Source organism: Loxodonta africana, chromosome 6 (assembly GCF_030014295.1).
Source record: "Loxodonta africana isolate mLoxAfr1 chromosome 6, mLoxAfr1.hap2, whole genome shotgun sequence".
NCBI classification, from domain to species: Eukaryota; Metazoa; Chordata; class Mammalia; order Proboscidea; family Elephantidae; genus Loxodonta; species Loxodonta africana.
In genome coordinates this window covers 75544115-75562883 of record NC_087347.1, presented here as the reverse complement: position 1 = coordinate 75562883, position 18769 = coordinate 75544115, and the positions used below count along the sequence as shown (strand labels likewise).

The 18769-nt window shown below is 37.8% G+C and overlaps 1 protein-coding gene across 2 annotated transcripts in view; it reads right to left on the bottom strand.

Annotated features, from left to right (window-relative positions):
* The window catches only part of TLK1 (tousled like kinase 1), a 136693-nt gene that overhangs the window by 80020 nt on the left and 37904 nt on the right, over positions 1-18769 (bottom strand). For both annotated transcript variants that reach the window (XM_064287010.1, XM_023542860.2), the window contains exon 2: positions 1494-1612. In XM_064287010.1, coding sequence (XP_064143080.1) covers positions 1494-1612 — 119 coding nt within the window. The remainder of the gene's footprint in view (positions 1-1493; positions 1613-18769) is intronic.

Below are 18769 nucleotides of genomic sequence, written 5' to 3'. Positions count from 1 at the left end.
TATGCAGTCCAGCTCTCCCACCAAATAAGTAAGGTGAAAGGACACAACCTTGTCACATGCCTTTTCAAATTCTGAACCACACAGTATCCCCTTGTTCTGTTCAAATGACTGTCTTTGATCCATCTATAGGTTCCACCTGAGCACAATTAAATTAAGTACCCTGAAATTCTCATTCTTCACAATGTTATTCATAATTTGTTATGACCCCCATGGTGAAATTCCTTTGTGTAGTTTGATAAAACACAGATAAAAATCTTTCTGATAGTTCTCTGTTTTTGGCCAAGATCTATCTGGCAACAGTCCCTCGTTCTACATCCTCTTCTAAATCCAGCCTGAACTTCTGGCAGTTCCATGCTGATGTATAGCTGCAGTCATTTTTTAATTATCTTCTGCAGAATTTTGCTAGCATGTGATATTAATGATACTGATCAATGATTTCTACATTCCATTTGATACTGCCTTTCTGTGGAATGGGCATGAACATGGATATCTTTCAACGGGTTGGCTACATAACTGTCTTCCCAATTTCTTGGCATAGAGGACTAAGAGCTTCCAATGTTGCATGCATTTGTCAAAGCATTTCAATTGGTATTCTGTCCATTCCTGGAGCCCTGTTTTTCACCAATGCTTCCAGTGCAGTAGTCCTGATCATATACTACTTCCTGAAGTTGTTGAACACCGACCAATTCTTTTTGGAACAGTGACTCTGTATATTCCTTCCACCTTTTTTTAATGCTTCCTGTGTCACTCAGTTTTTTTACCCATAGAATCCACCAGTATTGCAACTCAAGGCTTGAATTTTCACTTCAGTTCTTTGAGCTTGATAAATGCCAATTGTGTTCTTCCCTTTTGGTTTTCTAACTCTAATCTTTGCACATTCATCATACTTTACCTTGTCTTCTTGAGCTGCACTTTGAAATCTTCTGTTCAGCTATTTTACTTCATCATTTCTTCTGTTTGCTTTAGTTACTCTGAGCTTAAGGGCAAGTTTCAGAGTCTCTTCTGACATTCTTTTTGGTCTTCCTCCTTTTCTGTCTTTCTAATGATCTTTCACTTTCTTCATGCATGATGTCCTTGAATTCTTCCCACGATTCTTCTGGTATCTATCACTAGGAGAGCTCATAGGTAAGAGATACTCTATTAAGTTTTATGCAGCGGTTAGAAGTAGTGGATTATACAGACAGCAATACGGCAGGGGCAAAGGAGAAACAAAGAAGAGGAAAGGTAAAGAAATTATACAACGGGAGAAAGGCAGTACAATCGACCAAAATTTCTTTTATCTCTGAAACATATTATGCCATATGGGAAAATAATGTCCTTGAAATACATCATGCCATACTAGAAGTCAGGTTAATCAACACTGATTTCACTTTTTCAACACATTATAGAAATTAAAATAAATAGTAATTTGCCATTATGCATATATGCAGGGATCCTTTACAGAATGTATTTTAGATCATACAAAGAAAGTCAAAGATTGCAAATTTACTCACTTTAGCTCCAACACTGCAACTGCCAGTGCTCCCAGTGCTCCCACTTGCAACGCCTGTAAATCTAGCTTCCAATAATTCTTGCCTTCTTGGATCCAGACTATGAAGCTCATCCATTGCACCTATTAAGAAGTGAAAAAAATATATACATATACACATTATTTGCATGTATATACACATATTATATATGCATACACATAAACGGTATATCTGTATATGGTTAGTTAAAAAGTCAATAAAAAGTCTATAAACGAATGCTAAAGAAAGATGAAATTAAGAGTCTTATCAGTACTTTAAAATTTATATAATGTCTACACCCCTGGGCAAAATATCCTATTCCTTTAAAACAGTGGATTTCCAACTCCTTTGACTGTAATCCACAGTGAAAAACATATTTTCCACCCAACTCAGTTCACAGGTATGTACACATATATATTAAAAAGTTTTTGCCATTACATTATAGGGATAGTATCTAGGGTCACATAACAATGTGTGTATAAGTTTTTGTATGAGAAATTAACTTGAGCTGTGAACTTTCACCTAAAGCACAATAAAAAAAATTTTTTTTTTTTTTTTTTTTACAAACACAACGTTACTGCATGCAATGCACTCTAACAGTTTCTAGTCTATTCTAGACCATTAAAAAAAAAAACACTGGTTCTGACCCATTAAATTGAATTCATGAACCATTAATGGACCATGGTCCACAGTTTGAAAAATACCCTGTTCTCCCAGAATAACCTCCTTATTCTAGGCTTACTTAGAATTCTGTTAGTTATTTTGTTTATATATACCTCATCTGACTATATATTAAACTGGGAAGGATTGTATTGTTGTCACATCTCTGGAGATTTCTTGCAGTTGCTAATTTTCAGTTTCCACAGGGTAGTGGAATATGCACACATGTAACAAACAGACCACAGAGATTAACACCTATTTTTAAACAATCACCTTAAGAAGTAAAAAAAAAAAAAAGCACCCTCATGTAATTGCTAGTATGAAGACTGAAGCACCACAAATTCTTGCTGAAGTTCAATTAAACTTTTATCCATCTCTTCTAATTTACTACCGAGAAAAAAGCTAGAATTCACATAAATGAGTACTTCTCAAAGGGAACAAGGAGGGTATTGTGCAGAATACAGAATCATTTGGAGCACATTTTTAAACTACACCAGCCCTTTTCTACATACCTTGACATTCCTCTCCCAGAGGTTAAGAACTACTCCTAAAGACCTTATATTTTAAAATCCCCTTTCTTACCCTTCATCCTCACCTGTATAGAGGACAGCATGGAGAGAAGTCATGTTTCAACATTTAATTTGGATCCCCCTACCTGAATACAGGAAACCCTGATGACTTAGTGGTTAAGAGTTTGCCTACTAACCAAAAGACTGGCAGTCTGAATTGACCAGGCGCTCCTTGGAAACCCTAGGGGGCAGTTCTACTCCATCTTATAGGGTTGCTATGAGTCGGAATCGACTCCATGGCACGGGTTTGCTTTTTGGTTACCTGAATATAAGGAGCTCTGGTGGCACACTGGTTAAGACATATGACTGCTAACCAAAAAAGGCTGGCAGTTCAAATCCACCAGCCACTCTTTGGAAACTCTACGGGGCAGTTCTACTCTGTCTTACAGGGTCGCTATGAGTAGGAATTGACTCAGTGCCAATGGTTCTTTTTTTTTTGGGGGGGTAGGGGGGAGGTGTGAGGGGTTTTACCGAATATAAAGGCTCCCTGGTGGCACAGTGGTTAAGACCTCAGCTGCTAACTAACCAAAAGGTCAGCAGTTTGAATCCACCAGCCATTCCTTAGAAACCCTATGGGGTACTCCGTCCTATACAGTCACTATGAGTGGGCACTGACTCAACAGCAACAGGTTTGGTGTCACGGTGGTTAAATCCTTGGCTGCTAACAGAAATGTCTGCAGATCAAACCCACCAGCCACTCTGCGGGAGAAAAATGGGCAGTCTCTCCTACAGCCTTGGAGACCACAGCTACCACAGCCTTCACTAGACTGAGTCCAGCACAACTAGATGGTACCCGGCTACCACCACTGACTGCTCTGACAGGGATCATAATAGAGGGTCCCAGACAGAGCTGGAGAAAAATGTAGAACAAAATTCTAACTCACAAAAAAAGACCAGACTTACTAGCCTGACAGAGACTGGAGAAACCCTGAGAGTATGGTTCCTGGACACCCTCTTAGCTCAGTAATGAAGTTACTTCTGAGGCTCACCCTTCAGCCAAAGATTAGACAGGCCCATAAAACGAAATGAGACTAAATGGGCACGCCAGCCCAGGGGCAAGGACTCGAAGGCAGGAGGGGACAGGAAAGCTGATGACTGGGAACCCAAGGTCTAGAAGGGAGAGTGTTGACATGTCGTGGGGTTGGTAACCAATGTCACAAAACAGTATGTGTACTGTTTAATGAGAACCTAGTTTGTTCTGTAAACCTTCATCTAAAGTATAGTAATTAAAATAATAATAATAAAAAAGATTACAGCCTTGGAAACCCTATGAGGCAGTTCTACTCTGTCCTATAGGATCAGTATGAGTCAGAATCAACTCCACAACAATGGGTACCTGAATACATCTTTTCCTGTCCACTCTTCCTCCTTTCATCTCAGCAGCAGCATTAGTTGCCGCTGAGTTGATTCCAACTCCTGGCGATCATATAGGACAGGGTAGAACTGCCCAAAGGGTATCCAAGGAGCAGACGGTGGATTTGAACTGCTGACCTTTTGGTTAGCAGCCTTAGCTCTTAACCACTGTACCAACAGGGCTCCCTTTCATCTCAGAGGAGGAGAGGAAGAGGTAATTTCCTCTACAAAGCTAAAACATTCAATTTTTGCCTTTGAGCCAATTCCTTCTTGATATCCCATCTCACTGCTGCATTTTTTTTTTTTTTTTGCATTCAATCGCTTGCTTCCTTCTGACCTCTTTATAGGTATTTTAAAACACACTTTAGTTTGAATTTCATGCTGTTAATATTATCGTTCCTGTTTTAATCCTTAAGTTACTGATTCATAACCACATCTTCTTTAGATCCATGGAATCTGGTTTCCATTATAAGTATACTCCTGACAAATGTGTTTTCAAATATCATCAATATTTTCTTTTTTGTAATCCTGCTATTACATCAGACACTGTGTACTATATCCTTCAAGGGAATTAAAAAAAAAAAAAATCTCTCTACCCTTGGCTTTTGTAATACACAGTTCTAGCTTTTCACAATTCAACCATACCTTTTCTATTTCCCCTTCTCTCTTACCTATAAATTTCCCCCAACAGTCAATCGGAGGCCCTCTGTTCTCTTTTCATACACTATCTGGTTTCAAATTGATGATTCTCAATTTCAGCACCTATTATATGCCAAGTCAGCCAAGTCTTACATCTGGCAGCGGAAGTAAAACAGTAACAAGACAGACGTGATTCCTGGCCTCAAAGAGCTTATAACCCAGTGAGGTTTTGCTGTATAATAAACTTACCAATTTTTCCCTGGCACAGGATCATTTGAAAATATTACATCACATTTTAAAAATATGTGCAAGTGAGATACTTTAAGAAAACAAAGGCCATGCAAATTTGTATTTTTATAATGCCCTACATGACCTCACTGCCGCTACCCTCAAATCATTAAATCCACAGGAGTACGTATCTTCACCAGTTCAATAAAATTTAAGAATGATACCTAGACAGATAACACTTGTTACTTATAAACTCTCAGAGACTTGACAGTAGAAAGCAGAACAGCAGAGTAAATACACTGTTACATCTTAGAAAGATTTTGCATTAATGGCTGCATTAAAAAAAAAAAAAAAAAAAAAAACCACCACTGCCCTCAAGTAGATTCCAACTCATAGCATCCCTACAGGACAGGGAACTGCCCAATAGGGTTTCCAATGCTGTAATCATTTCAGGAGCAGACTATCACTTCTTTCTTCTGTGGACAGTGGGTTCAAACCACCGACCTTTTGGTTAGTAACAGAGCACTTTAACTACTGTGCCACCAGGGCTCCCATGTTCCATTTACCATGCTTAAATTCTGACTTGCTTCTATTTTAGACAAGCAGTTATTGTTGTTGTTAGGTGCCCTCTAGTCAGTTTCAACTCACAGCGACCCTATGTACATCAGGACGAAACACTGTTCCGTCCTGCACCATCATCATAACCATTGCTATGTTTGAGCCCGTCACTGCAGCCACTCTGTCAATCTTCTCACTGAGGGTCTTCCTCTCTTTCATTGACACTCTACTTCACCAAGCATGATGTCCTTCTCCATGGACTGGTCCCCCTGATAACACATCTAAAATACATGAGATGAAGTCTAGCCATCCTCACTTCTAAAGAGCATTCTGGCTGTACTTCTTCTAAAACAAATCTGTTCATTCTTATGGCAGTCCATGGTAAATTCAACATTCTTTGCCAACACCACAATTAAAGGCATCAATTCTTCATCGGTCTTCCTTATTCACTGGCCAGTTTTCACATGTATATGAAGCTACTGAAAATACCTTAGCTTGAATCAGGCACACTTTAGTCCTCAAAGCAACATCTTCACTTTTTAACACTTTAAAGAGGTCTTTAACAGCTCATCTGCCCAATGCAATACCTCATTTGACTTCTTGACTGCTGCTTCCATGGATGTTGACTGTGGATCCAAGTAAAATGAAATCCTTGACAACTGCAATCTTTTCTCCTTTTATCATGTTGCTGCTCATTGGTCCAGTTTCAAGGATTTTTGTTTTACGGTAAGGTGTAATCCATACTGAGGGCTGTAGTCTTTGATCTTCATCAGTAAGTGCTTCGACTCCTCTTCACTTTCCGTAAGCAAGATCGTGTCATCAGCATATTGCAAGTTGTTAATGAGTCTTCCTCTAATCCTGATGCCCCATTCTTCTTCATATGGTCTGAATTCTCAGATTATTTGTTCAGCATACAGATTGAATAAGTATGGTGTAAAAAAATTTTTCTTTTTTTTAAAGGATACAACCCTGATGCACACCTTTCTGGATTTTAAACCACACAGTATCCCCTTGTTCTGTTCAAACAATTGCCTCTTGTTCTATGTACAGGTTCTGCATGAGGACAACTAAGTGTTCTAGAGTTCCCGTTCTTTGCAATGTTATCCATAATTTGTTATGATCCACACAGTCAAATGCCTTTGCAGAGTTAATAAAACACAGGTAAACATCTTTCTGGTACTCTTCACTTTCAGCCACGATCCACCTGACATCAGCAATGATATCCCTTGTTCCATGTTCTCTCCTAAATCCTGCTTGAATTCCTGATAGTTCCGTCAGCAAAATGTTACTTGCATTGATATTAATGATACTGTTCAATAATTTCCACATTGTTACATCACTTTTCTTTAAAATGGGGACAAACATGGATCTCTTCCAGGTATTTGGGCCAGGTAGCTGTCTTTCAGATTTCTTGGCTTAGACAAGTGAGTGCTTCCAGTGTTCCATCTGTTAGTTGAAACATTTCAATTGATATTCTGTCAATTCTTGGAGCCTTGTTTTTTGCCAATGCCTTCAGTGCACCCAGGATTTCTTCCTTCAATACCACAGGATCTTGATTATATGCTATCTCCTGAAATGGCAGAATGTCGACTTTTTGGTACAGTGACTCTGTGTATTCCTTTCATCTTCTTTTGATGTTTCCTGTGTCATTCAGTATTTTGTCCATAGAATCCTTCAGTGTTGCAACTCAAGGCTTGAATTTTTTTCTTCAGCTCTTTCAGCTTGAGAAATCCTGGGCAAGTTCTTCACTTTTGGTTTGCTAACTCCAGGTCTTTGCGCATTTCATTATATTTTACTTTGTCTTCTTGAGCCACCCTTTGAAATCTTCTGTTCAGCTCTTTTACGTCATTGTTTCTTCCATTTGCTTTAGCTATTCTACATTCAAGAGCAAGTTTCAGAGTCTATTCTGACATCCATTTTGGTCTTTCTTTCCTGTCTTTTCAATGACCATTTGCTTTCTTCACGTATGATGTCCTTGATGTCATTTCACAACTCATCCAGTCTTCTGTCATTAGTGTTCCATGCCTCAATCTATTCTTGAGATGGTCTCTAGATTCACATGGGGTATATTCAAGGTTGTACCTTGGCACTTGTGGACTTGTTTTAATTTTCTTCAGCTTCAACTTGAACTTGCATATGATCAGTTGATGGTCTGTTCCACAGTCGGCTCCTGGCCTTGTTCAGACTGATGATATTGAGCTTCTCCATCACCTCTTTCACAGATGTACAGGATTTGATTCCTACATATTCTATCCAGCGAGGTACATGTGTATAGTTGCCTTGCTGTTTATGTTGTTCAAGAAGGTATTTGCAATGGGTAAGTTCTTGGTCTTGCAAAATTCTATCATGTAATCTCTAGCATTGTTTTTATCACCAAGACCATATTTTCCAACTACTGATCTTTCTTTGTTTTCAACTTTCACATTCCAATCACCAGTAATGATCAATACATCCTGATTGCATGTTTGATCAATTTCAGACAAGTGAAGTTGGTAAAAATCTTTAATTTCTTCATCTTTGGCATTAGTGGTTGGTGTGTAAATCGAATAATAGTTGTATTCAGTAGAAGAGACTAGTATTTAAAGCAGGGATTCTGAAACCACACTAAACCTAGTCTCACTAGCTGTGTGATCTTGGGCAAGTTACTTAACCTCTCTTCGTTCCCGCTTCTGTATTTGTAAATTGGGAGCAAAAATAATAGTGCTTATGCCACAGATCTTTGTTTTGAGTTTATACAGAGTGTGCTTAGAAGAGTGCCAGGAATAGAGAAAGTACTGCAAGTATCTGCTATTATTAGCCAAAACTCTCTACCTTCTCAAATTTGATCTTCACAGAACCCTTGCATAATAAAATAGAAGTGGCTCCAAGAAGTCACCTTGGAGCTGTCATTAAAATTTAAGTAGCCAAGTGGGAACTAAAACTGACCAAGTATCATGGTGTAACTAATTTCTTCTTGTCCCATCATCATTCCAAACTCAGTATATCTCAAACCAAACACAAGTTTCATTGTCTTAATCTAACTATGCCCCCAAATAGACTACTTTCTACGTTCTGTCACTAGAACTATCTTTCCACATACATACACACAAAAAATGAAAATGAACAAAACAAAATGGCTTTACTGACAAATTTTACTAAATATTTAAGGAAGCGACAGTATCAATTCTATGCAATCTACTCGAAAAATAGAAAAGGAGGAAACACTTCCAAATTCATTTTATGAGGTCCACATCACTCCTAAACCAAAACCAGATGAAGAAATTACAAGAAAATTATAGACCAATACTGCCCTCATGAACAAAGACTTCAAAATTCTCAATAAAATATTAACAAATCAAAAGTACAATATAAAAAAAGGATAATACATCACAACTGAGTTTATCCTGGAAATGGAAAGCTGCTTCAAGATTTGAAAATCAATCAGTGTAATTCACCTTGTTAACAAACTAAAAAAAAAAAGAAAAAAAAAAAAAAACCCATGGTAATTCAATACATGAAGAAAAAAACATTTGACAAAATTCAACACCTATGCAGGATAAGTCTCAGCAAACCAGAAAAAAGAAGGTGACCTTCTCAACATGATAACGGGCATCTATGAAAAACCTAAAAGCAAAATCATAAAACCGAAGTTAACATAAACAGCATAAAACCAAAACTGAATGTCTTTCCCTTAGATTTAGAACAAGGCAAGGATGTCCTCCCCCTCACCATCCCTATTCAACATCTTGTAAGAGGTTCTAGCGAGTGCAAGAAGGCAAGAAATAAAAGACATACAGACTGGAAAGGAAGAAATCAAAAGCTCACTTACTCACAGTCAACATGATTGTCTATACAGAAAATTCAAAAAATCCTATAAAAAAGTTCCTGAAACTAGTAAGAGATTTTAGTAAGGTTGTAAGATAAAAGGTCAATATACAGTCATGCACCAGGTAACGTCTGTGGTCCCGTAAGGTTGTAACAGAGTTCAGACAACCTGATCAGAGAATGGGACGTAGCGTATGTAGCAGCTTCCCGTATGCAACATGCGTATCTTATAATAAAAACAACTCCTGTGAAATCTCCTCTGAAATACAACCCAAGTATTTCTGCTTATCCCTCTGCTGCCACCCCACCTCAGTCTGCCATGACCATTCCCCAGGACTAATCCAGCAGCCTCCTCCCTCGCCTAGGCCACCCAGCTGCCCTGAAGAGTCTCTGAGCTGTTTAAAAACTCAAATCAGAACACGCCATTCTCACTTCCCCTCTCTAACACCCTACAAAACTTCCCATTGTCCTTCAAATAAAATCTAAGCATTTTACCTTGATTACAGGGTCCTACCTATGGTGTTTGCACAACATCTAGATCACATAATGTCCTATTTCATAGAACGAATCGTGAACATTAAGCAACACATGACTGTATAACAATCAACTGTATTTTTATACACTAGCACTGAATAACTGATAATCAAAAAAATTTTTTTGAAATGCCATGTACAGTAATCCCAAGAAGAAAAGAAGAAGATGAGGAAAAGAAGGAAGAGGACGATTGGGGGGATGGGGGGAACACTTGGCTGTAAATTTAACAAAATATATACAGGATCTGTATGCTAAAAATTACAAAACACTGATAAAAAATTTTAAGAGATGTAAATAAATGAAGAGGGATACCAGGCCCATGAATTAGAAGACTTGGTATTGTTAATATGGCATTTCTCCTGAAATTTACCTATAGATTCTATCAAGTACCAATCAAACTCTCAGCAGGGTTTTTTTTTTTTTTTTTGGAGGGAAGATGTTAACAAGGTTGATTCTAAAAATCACAAGCAAATGATAACAAAAGGTATTAAGAAAACATTCTGCATCCCACTTTGGTGAGTAGCATCTGGGATCTTAAACGCTAGTAAGAGGCCACCTAAGATCTATCAATTGGTCTCAAACTACCTGGAGCAAGGGAGAATGAAGAACGCCAAGGATACAAGGTCATTATGAGCCCAAGAGACAGAAAGGGCAACATAAGCCAGAGACTACATGAGCCTAAAACCAGAAGAGCTAGATGGTGCCTGGCTATAACCGATTTCTGCTCTGACAGGGAATACAACAGAGAATCCGCGACTGAGCAGGAGAACAGTGGGATGCAGACCTGAAATTCCAGTAAAAAGACCAGACTTACTGGTCTGACTGAGACTAGAAGGACCCCTGGACTTTCTGTTAGCCCAAGACTGGAACCATTCCCAAACCCAACTCTTCAGGGAGGGATTGGACTGGACTGTAGGATAGACAATGATACTGGTGAGGAGTGAGCTCCCTGGCTCAAGCAGACACATGAGATTATGTCGGCAGCTCCTGTCTGGACGGGAGATGGAATGCTGAGGGGAACAGGAGCTGGGTGAATGGACACAGGGAATACAGCGTGGAAAGGAAGAGTGTGTTATCTCATTAGGGGGACAGCAGCAAGATGTATATAAGGTCTCATTAGGGGGACATAGCAAGGTGTATATAAGTTTTTATATGAGAGGCTGACTTGATTTATAACTTTCATTTAAAGCACAATAAAATAAAAAATTCTAAAATAAATTACAAACAAATATAGAATAGCCAAAATGATGTTGAGAAAGAAGAGCATAGTTACGGGACAATAATCAAAACAAGCCAAAGGACAGACATATAGATTAAGGAAACAAAAAAATACAGAAACAGAGCCACATATTTATGATCAACAGATTTTAACAAAAGTGAAAGGGCAACTCAATGAAGATTCAACCAATGATGCTACACATGCATGTGAAAACAAATCTCAGCCTATACCTCACTGTACGTCACTGCATACAAATAATTAAGTCAAAATGGATCATAGACTTAAATGTAAGAGCTAAAACTATAAAATCTCCGAGAAAAATAAATATAGGAGAAAATACACTGAACCTGGGTTTGACAAAGATTTGTTAAACAGGACACACACACAAAAAAGGCAATTGGTTTAGGTTTTTTGGTATAAAGGGAAAAAAATCAATAAACTGGACTTCATAAAAATTTGAAAATTTTGCAGGTTCAAAAGACACACAAAGATTAAAAGGCAAGCAAGAGATTGGGAGAAAGTATTTGCAAAATGTATGTGCTATACAGTATGCCCATTCTGGCTTGATAACTGATCGACAGCACACTGGAACTTATCAGGGAGGATAAGACCATCAAGTCCTACTTTGACCTGGACCAGCTAACAATACTGTGGTGTGTTTTGTCTCCCATTGTTTTTGTTTCTCATATGTATAGCTTCCTCTAGGACCTCGACCCTCCCCTATGAAGTCCCAGAGGAAGCTACGCACTCAAGAAAAATCTTTAAAAATGAGCTTCTAACTGAAAACTCTTCCTAGGGGACGCAACCTACCTTGATCCCTAACACCTTCTAAAAAGTTTTTATAACATTTTAAAGAAGTAATATATGCAAGAATCCCTGATATAATTCCTGGCACATACAGATGATTAGCAACTGTTAGTACCCCTGTCTAAAATCTAACCTTGACTACCAGTCTTGATATTCAAAATGCAGTTCATGGATAAGCAGTATCAGTATCACCAGGATACTCATCAGAAATGGAAAATCCTGGGTTCCACCCCAGATCTACCAAATCAGAATCTGCATATTAATAAGATTCCCACACCAGATCTACCAAATCAGAATCTGCATATTAGTAAGATTCCCAGGGAATTACTAGGTACATTAATGTTTGAGAAGCACTGCTGAAGAGAAGGGGTCAGCAAACTTTTTCTGTAAAGGACCAGATCATAAGTATTTAGTCTTTGCAGATCAACAGGTAAAATCATTTATTTACTTATTTTATGTAGGTATTTATATAATAAGACCAAGAACATTTTGACAAACTTTTTATTGACAAATTAAAAACATAATAACTGAGTGCAATTTTTAAAAATACAGGTCTACTTGTAAGGAGAATGGAATTCTTTTGAGGAGGGATAACATTATGTTTAATTGGGTTTCCGATCATCAAAATTGACTGAAATGTTCATCTGTCAATGCTGATCTATAATTGAGTGTTTATGTATTTCATCTCTGAAGCCTTTTCACAGAGATAGGCACTACCAAATACTGATAACAATCCACAAGCATATGACTTTAATTAGTCATATTCATTACTTGGAAAGCAGCTACAGAATTTGATTAGATCCTTCTCTTGATATTTGCCTTTTAGTATGTCATTACATTGCAGATGAATCCCCTTCAATTCAAGGTTAGGTGGAAGTTCCTCAACTGGACAATTAAATGGATTTTGAAATGTATCAGACATAGCACTTGCATCAATGTCTGAAAAATTATGCTGGGACTGTAGTTTGAGCTTGGAAAATACATCCATGCCAATTTGTGTGGGAATGAGGAGCTCACTGCTTTGACGGCACGAAGTGTGTATAAACCCGCTTCATATTACCTGTGATTCCAACATTAATTGTCATCGAAAATGATTTTACTGAAACCTAAGTTTCATACGTAAGCACAGTTTTGCCTTGTAATTTTAAATTAAATTCATTAAGAAACATCGTCAAATCTACAAAAAAAAGCTAATTTCCAAAACCAATCATTGTTTGGTAACAGCGGTGCTTTTTGTTCAGAAAAATTTCAATCTTTGCCCTAAGCTCCAAAAATTGCAATAAAGCTTTACCACTGCTAAGCCAGACAGGATGGTCAGCTTCAAGTTCTACCAAAGATTCACGCAGCTGATGATGGTTAAGTCCATGACAGTGAGTGAAGGTTGCCTTGACAGTACTGATTCAATAACACATGATGGATTCAAAGATTTTATGGTTGGACCATACAATAAAATGTACAATATAATAAGCATACCCACAATGACTAACCATAGACTTTGAACATCTTACATTTTTACAAGCTTTTTAAATTTGTCCAACCAAGCCTAAGCCTTTTTCTGTACCACACATATTTTTACCACCATGAATTATAACACATCTTAGCAGATTCTACTTCATGTTACCCTTAGTGTTTTCTCAACTCTGAAAATATTCTCACTTGTAGCTGTTCCACAGACTAATTTTTCAGTCACTTCTAACTTAGCATTGACTCTTCAAATAAACAACTGAGTAGTATCAATAACATCTGCTGACTCATCAAGAGCCCAGGAAAACTACTCAAACTCATTTGCCTTGTTTTTTAAGTTGACTTCTGATGTTGTTTCCAACGTCCTCAAGTCTTAAATCAACTGTTCTTACCAAAAGGCTAACAGTTTTAAAAAAGTTTATTTTCTCTAGATATATTTCCTTGACTGCTGCAAATAAACACCATTTAATGAACTCACCATTAGTAACTGGCTTTCCGTGCCTGGCCAACAAATGAACCATTTAATACCTTATTTTGGTAACAGCCTCATTTTCATTTATTATTTTTATGAAGAAATGAAGCTGTGGTAAGTTACTCCACTTTAAAGTTTCTAACTGTTCTGTTGCTTTTCTCAGAGTTGGGAATATAGTGATGAGTACTCAATGTATATCGCATTCCTTACCAGCTACAGTGTCACTACATAATGAGCACATTATTTTGCTATCTAATTCAATAACAAAATAATCCACACTCTACTGTGCCGCAAAAGCATGCTATTCAAAATCTACGTTTTTCCTTTTGTTTTGACATGATGGATATACATTGGTAATGACAAAATTAAAATAAAATGTTGCAGACTGGCAATTCACGTGGTACTCAAAATACTGTCAAGTTATAACTGCAGCACTAAAATCTGTAGTGAACCAAAGCAGCAGTATAAAGTGGTAAGAATGCTATATACGGTCTTTGTCACAACTACTCAGATCTGTTGTTCTAGCACAAAAGCAGCTGTGTTCCAATAAAACTTTATTTATGAACACTGAAATTTAAATTTCACATGCCACAAAATTATTCTTTTCATTTTTTAACCACCTAAAACTATAAAAAACATTCTAAACTCACAAGCCATGCAAAAATAGTTTGCCGACTTGTGTTCTAGAGGGCACATTTCAAATACTTCAATCTTTTATGGAATCAAACTGTCATTTCTGACACCCAAAATTAAGTCCTCAATTGCAAGAAGTGAAATTTTCTGCAGAAAAAGCAATTTTGCCATAATCCATCATGCAGTAAATGCTTATAGTTTTGAAAGAGAAACTGTAAATGTCACTATAAACGCTATATCATTAATAAGGATATCCCATCTCCTAGTTATGCTGCTATGCTACTATTTTTGCTGAAGTGTTTCCTAACACGTACAACAATAAATCAAAAACTACACATAAAATATTTAACAGGGGATGTTACTGTCCAAATTAAAGTCAATCACATAATCCTATGCTATGAAGAAAGATTTCAGGAAACCAGAAAATAATAGTTTGCCCCATTAGAGCAGTTTGTCATGCCCCCTTCTAATAAACATCTCTTCCTCCCTCTTACACACACACACTTTCTCTCTCAATAAGTCTTAGCTATTATACAAGTATGGCCTCCTAAGGCGGCAAATGTAAAAGGATGCATCTATCTGGATATTTTATTAGTTCTGGTTAGACAATATAAGTTCAGAGTTATACCACTTCGTTTAAAAAAATTTTTTTTCATCATACCATTTTTTAATTACTGTAAGTCTTCATCTTCCTTGATAGCCAAAACAAAATCAAAACACCTAGAATGTATGTTTTCAAATTGTTAATACCAGTTGCCAAAAAGTCAAAGTTTGCTCACTAAAACCTTTCCACTAATAGTAGATTCAACTGCTGTTCAGCCATCACCTCACATCTTCAAATTAAAAACTTAAAACTGAAATATTTTAATTCACTCCAGATTTCAACTGATACTTTTCTTACGATATCTAATAAGCTGATACGTACAGAACATTTAAGGTTTTTCTTCTATCAATTCTTTTCATATTACACCTTGTAAGGCAGAGAACGCTTTCATCAAAAATGGAAACACTATGAAAAAGTTAGGATTATTTCAATAAAATGTCATTAAATCATTCCTTCTCAATGGTTTTTAATGTACTTGAAAGTACAGAAAAGAAAAAGAATTCAAGAAGTCTATACTGTTTACACTTGCCTCTCGTTTTTAAATATCCATTTAAACATGGTTAATAAATCAAAAACCTATTTTCACTGACAGTATTTTATATGATATCTTTATTAACAAAATTTATCCTTTTCAATGACTACATTCCATCAGTTGTCCTACAGTTTGATTCCCTATTTTAAAACCAAATATTCTAATTTTCTGACACTTAAATAAACATCTTAGGCGAGCTATTACAAAACTTGCCCAATTTCTTTATTTTCTAACAACTTCCTCCCCCATAAAATTACTAAAAACATCTCCTACATTTTCTTCTAATGATTTTAGATATTGATACTTAGAATTTTAATCCATTGTTTGTATACATCCAGAATTTTTCCCCCCAAAAATTTCACACAATGGGAATGAAAAACTTCTCACTAACCTAACCTCTCCCCACTGATTTGAAATCTCTCTCTGGTCATACACACATGCGTCTGTTTCTGTGCTTTATTCTGTTTCATGAAACCATTTATTTCTGAGTTGTACATCTATCCATCTGTCTACACATGCAAATACACATGTGCTGTACATATATACATAACCATACTCACACACACATGTCCCAAATATTTCACCATGAAGGACTAGAAAAGTAAATCACAGGCAATCAGGTCCCTGAATCCAGTCAACATGTTCAATTTTCCAAGTATGTGGTAAAGAGAAGACAGGTCTGATCTAGAATCACTCTAAGTCAGATTAATACTTTACCTTATCTTTAAGATGCTGGTCGTTTTGAACACTTTTTTATAACCTTTACAGCAAAAGACTCAGATATACTGAGACCAAATTACTGATATAAGAAGATGCAACTTCTAACAGAGGCAGAGCATAAAGAGTTCTGGCTTATGGTTCTCTCTACTGTCACAGCCTTAGAGGATGAGAATAATTTAATTTCCATTTTATTCTTATTAATAAAGAATAAAGTCTAACAGCTAATTTTTCTTTCATCAAAAATAAACACAGATAGACAGGGTTAAGAATTCCTGGTAAGTAGAATGGCATATATTTCAATGCTTAATTTCTTTATGTTAATGTAGTGGTAATATAACTCTTCTTCCTCTAGTCTCAGACTTATAATAATTTGCCTTTTAAAAATCAATCTCTCTGTCTCTATGTGTGTGTGTGTTAAGTATACATTGTACATTAACGTTAGGAGGTTAAGTAAAAAAGTATCATTACTGGACTTCCAGCCAATGTGGCGCCACAGTCAGAAGCACCATGGCGTCCCTTCACAACAAAGACCAGAAAAACTAAAACAGAGACAAAGATCATTCCTGGAACCCAAAGTGACAAATGACAAGATAAAGAGCTCAGCCAAACACTGAATGGAATAGAAAGTGACAGAGGAGGACAAAAAGAGATATGCAGGGAGGTCCCCTATCAGCTAACGCAGCACATATTCGCCACCTTGGATTCCTACTGGGGATCAGTGGACAGGGAGCACAGGAAAGCAGCTTGAAGTAGCTTCTAGAAGGAGACAGAGCACCCAGTAACAAGGGCTTTTCTAAACCCCACCCTTCTCCTCCCACCCCCTTTGGCCTCCTCTGCTTCCTGCCAGCCACAGTCTCTTGACTTGAGGCAACTACTTTGGCCCCAGGCCACTAAGATTTGCCCCACCTACACTGGCTGCCTCCCTGAGCTGGTGTTGCTTCTTTCCACTTCTTTTGGGTTCTTCTGTGCCTCCCACCATATCCCCCTCCTTTCTCATGAACACCTGGCCCCGTGTGCCATCTGTGCTTCTTCTTGAAAGGCTGTGAAGCCCAGCTCGACTGGGAACCACTGCCCTGGCCACTGATACCACGCTGGTGGGATCCCTGGGGCTTTTTTTTTTTGCTTGTTTTCTTTTGTTTGTTTTCATGGCTTGGGGGCCTCTTTTAGCCTGGCTGCACTGCACAGCATAGGACCCACTTCCCCAATCTATGCAGCCGTGTAAGTGGGATCCCTGGAGGCATTTTTTCCTTTTTTTTTTTTTTTCCTCTTTTTCCCTTTCTCAGTTCCTGTCTCTCTATGCTTAGCTTCTTTTCATGTCTCCTGAATACCTGGTGCTGTGTGATGTCTATACCCCCTCTAGCCAGGCTATACTGCGCAGCTAGGAGCCACTTTCCCAGTCTTCGCAGCCACACCAGTGGGACCCCTGGGGTCTTCTCTTTTTTTTCCTCCAATTTTTATCTAGTTTTTTTCTTTACCCTTTTTACTTTTCACCATTTCTCGGTTTCTCATCTCTCCATTCCAATGGGAAGCTCCCTTAGCACTTTTTTCTTTCCTTTGTTTATTTGTTTTGGTTCCTGTTTCTTTCTCCTCTCTCTTCAATTTCCCATACCCATATTACCTCCACACATTACAACCCCCCACTCCTTCCTGCCTATCTACACCGTGGACCCATGCACTGAACATCACACCCCTGAGCAGCACAGGCATGGCTTAGCAGAACCTGCCCAGCACTAATTCCTGGCCTACCATGTCAGCCCTAGTATGTGCCACAAACAACCCATCTCAGCCCCACCCCTTCATCTGGACCTGCCCTGCTGCACCACAGCTAAGTGACTGCCCCTGCTCATTCGACAAGGAGGTGAAAAGTAACATGACTACAGACGAACAAACAACAAAGAACGCACAGCCCGTCTGCTCAGACATAACCAAATACCAAAGCAGGATGAAACAAAAAAATCTACAATCAAGAAATGAAGAAAATAACTGCTGAATGTCCTGAAGACAGCAGACAATTTAAAAAACTCAGACAGCATGGCTCCAGTAGGTGTCCAAGATAAAACACCAGATGACTTTCTAGTAGAAGAAAAGGCACTAGAAGTACCTGACAGGGAATTCAAATCTCCACTATTCAGAGCTGTCCAAGAGTTGAAGCAAAAAGCAGACAAAATGAGGAAAAAATAGACAACTTTACAGAAAAGGCAGACAAATTCATGGAAAATACAGACCAAAAAAAAAGGAGGTATTCAGGAAAATAATACAGGGAGAAAATGCCGAAATAAATTCACAACTAGAAATCATATAAAAACAACAATTAGAAACCCAAAAGATAAATAACATTTCAGAAATGGGCACTGTAAGAGAAGGGCCAAGGAACAGCTTGAAACAATGGAAGACAGGATCAGTGAAATTGAAGGCCACTATCTGGATACAACTCTGAGGAAAAATCAGAAAGAAGAACGAGGAAA